Genomic DNA, 2,910 nt, shown 5'->3' with positions numbered 1-2,910 from the left:
ATCTCTGTTAAACTGATTATCCGCATATTGTTCTATGTATTTGAAACTCCTTCTGCAATCTTTTTTATTTAATTATTTGAATTATTTCTGCACAGCCTCTGCTTTTAATGTTTTTAAATACTCTTAGTTTCTCCTAATCCTTTTTAATCTAATTGATATATAAAAGAATAATAATTGTGTGATATTAAAGGCAATAAGAGTTAAAAAGAAACATTCGAAAACTAAATTATAATAAACATTTATAAATACTAAATAAAAAATTTAATAGATCTAACAAAAATATACATACAGGGTGGGACATTTAAAACAGGTTACCTGAATAACACGCTTGTTTTTAACAATAGAAGGAAAAGTGTCAGGCGAAAGTTGCTTGGTTTCGAGGGGCACATAATGTGATGTCAATAATTGTTTTGTAGATGGAGGCGTAAAGGATAGGCAAAGATCAAATCTGTTTTTTTAAATGGAATAGTACACTGTAAAAAATAAAATGTTAATTTTAACTCAAAGACGTTGAATGGATTTTCTGAGACACGCAGAAATGTTAAAATTAGTATTTTTGTGTTAATATCTTAACATTTTTGCATGTCTCAGAAAATCTACTCAACGTTTTTGAGATAAAATTAACATTTTATTTTTTACAGTGTAGGATAAAGTCGCTTAATATAAGATACCATTTTTTTAAAGACTTGTAATTTATTTAATTTGCAACCTTAACTCTTATTTTTATGTCAGTTTTACAGGAAATATATTTAAGATTTACCATAAAAAAAAAAAAGTTAGCGATCGATAGTAGCTATACTTTGTCGTACGTAAAATTTTTTATCAAAAGAGCCGATTTTGCTCATTCAAACAAGGGTTCCTAATACGAGACATAAAGGTTTCCTTATATGAGATGGTATCTCATAATAGGAAACCGAAGGAAAAATAAAGAAAAGTTTCCTGTCCTCGCCTTTATTACATGAAAGTAGGAACAAAAATTAAGTTATACATTGTAATTATGTATTTTATTAGTCGAGCAATATATACTAATTACAGAATTTGTGTGTATGACAATTTTATTATTCTAAATGTTTTTTTAAACATAAATAATGCGTTTTTCTATTTTATCGATATATATGCTCCCCTGATAACGTACAAATAATTAATTCGTTTAGTAGAAAACTGAATTATCGACAGTAGAATATGTAAGTAATGTAATGTTTATCGTGCGACGATAAAATCATATGCAACTATTTATTCGAACACACACTAGAGGGACATACTATTTTGTTTACGATTCATGTATATTTTATATAAAATGACAATTATTTAGAGTAGTCCCAAAATTTTCATGTATACAGTATATGTTCACACACATTTACAAAGATCGTTTGACGTAAATTGCAAGTATAAAACGAAATAAATATTGAAAATTGGTGCGAATATTTAATATCTATCATCGTTTTATGCCAAATTTTCAATTAAATTTGAGATTCGACTTTTTCCTGATATAAATAGATTTCGCATAAGTACTATTTTTTGGTAAGAATCTTTTTATTCGAAAGTAACAGAATTATCACTCGCAATGCGGAACCTTCGATCGTATTTTGCGACAAAATGGCACGTGATAATTAATATTACTGTTATTATATATATAGAAAATATAATCAACACAAATATCGATTTGTCTTTGTAATATCCTGAATTCCAAGGACAGGACAATATTGTGTGAATTATGTGTCTCCTAAAAGGAAAGCAGCCTTATATCGCTCTTTATAGCGCATCTGTCGTGCATCTTAAAACAAGATGAAAATAACAAAAGCAAATTTACTAAGAGACTAAAAGACTCTCTGAAATGAAATAGAATGAAAATTATAAACATTCTAATAAATATCCTTATACTTTTGTAATTTTTACTTCATTTCGTGACACACCATCGACTCCGAGATTAAAGGATTCAAATGCTCGAAGGATGCGGCTCGATTCATATAAATAATTTCATCCTCGCTGTTTATCGAAAGTTAAACAGGGACGCATGACGTCGACGAGCGTCGCGAGGGTGAATCGAACTCGCGATTCACGTTCACGTAGTACGAATCGCGGCCGTTCGAATCTCGCGCCGCGCGACGCGGGGCCGGCGTGCCGCGCGCACGCGCGAGCTGCGTGCCACCTAAACCGAGCACGGCGCGGCGCGGCGCTCGGGCGCCGCAATGTCGGCTATCCTGCGTACCGTGGCGGGCACGTCGCTCGCCTCTATCCGCGATTTCCTAAGTGAAAACGCGCGTCGCGCGCGTCCGCTCCGCCGTCCAGTGCCGCGTGCTATGAACGCGTGATCCGCGCGCGCGACGTAGACCGCCCGCCGTCGTTCCGCAGCTCGCAGCAGTAGGCACACCGCTCACACCGAGAAATGGGTGAGTAGTAGAATGTTATATTTCCCGTGGACGAAGTGCGAGGGGGTCGGCCGAACGCCGGCTGGTCGCCCGCTGCTTCTCCCACGCTCTCGATCTTCCGCCTGTCCTCTTCTGTCGCGTCGTGGCCGAGTCCGCGACCCGCCGGCGACGAAGCGCCGCGGACGAGGAGGAGGAGAGAGAAAGAGAAAAGGAAGGAATAGGAGGAATGCGGCGTCCGATCTCTGAATTGTTCGCGCTCGCTCGCTCGCTCGCTCGCCGACGAGACGCGACGAGCGCGCGTTAACGTAGGTCGTAGGAAATGGAATACGCCCCTGCGCGCCGCTCCGCGCCGCGCGCCGGTTTCCGTCCGCGATTTCCACGCTGCTCGCCGCACTCGCTCCTCTCGTCGTCGGCCCGTTCGACGATCCCCCCGAGATATAGCGGCCGGCGGATGTTTTCCGAACGGGGCTCGTACCGCGAGAACCTCATACTCGATGGTCTATAAATAGGTGAATCCGTCGGTTTGACGTTTTCTAGGGCG

The 2,910-nt window shown here is 39.6% G+C and overlaps 1 protein-coding gene across 1 annotated transcript in view; it reads left to right on the top strand.

The window, feature by feature from the left end:
* Positions 1 to 2,193: 2,193 nt before the first annotated feature.
* Positions 2,194 to 2,910, top strand: part of Unc-115a (actin binding LIM protein Uncoordinated 115a) — a 30,711-nt gene continuing 29,994 nt past the window's right edge. Inside the window, exon 1 of the mRNA XM_018540967.1 lies at positions 2,194 to 2,390. Within this exon, the coding sequence (XP_018396469.1) occupies positions 2,387 to 2,390 (4 nt within the window). The 5' untranslated portion in view covers positions 2,194 to 2,386. The remainder of the gene's footprint in view (positions 2,391 to 2,910) is intronic.

This window comes from Cyphomyrmex costatus, unplaced genomic scaffold (assembly GCF_001594065.2).
Source record: "Cyphomyrmex costatus isolate MS0001 unplaced genomic scaffold, Ccosl1.0 scaffold273, whole genome shotgun sequence".
Taxonomy (NCBI): Eukaryota; Metazoa; Arthropoda; class Insecta; order Hymenoptera; family Formicidae; genus Cyphomyrmex; species Cyphomyrmex costatus.
This window is presented reverse-complemented; position numbering and strand designations above follow the sequence as displayed.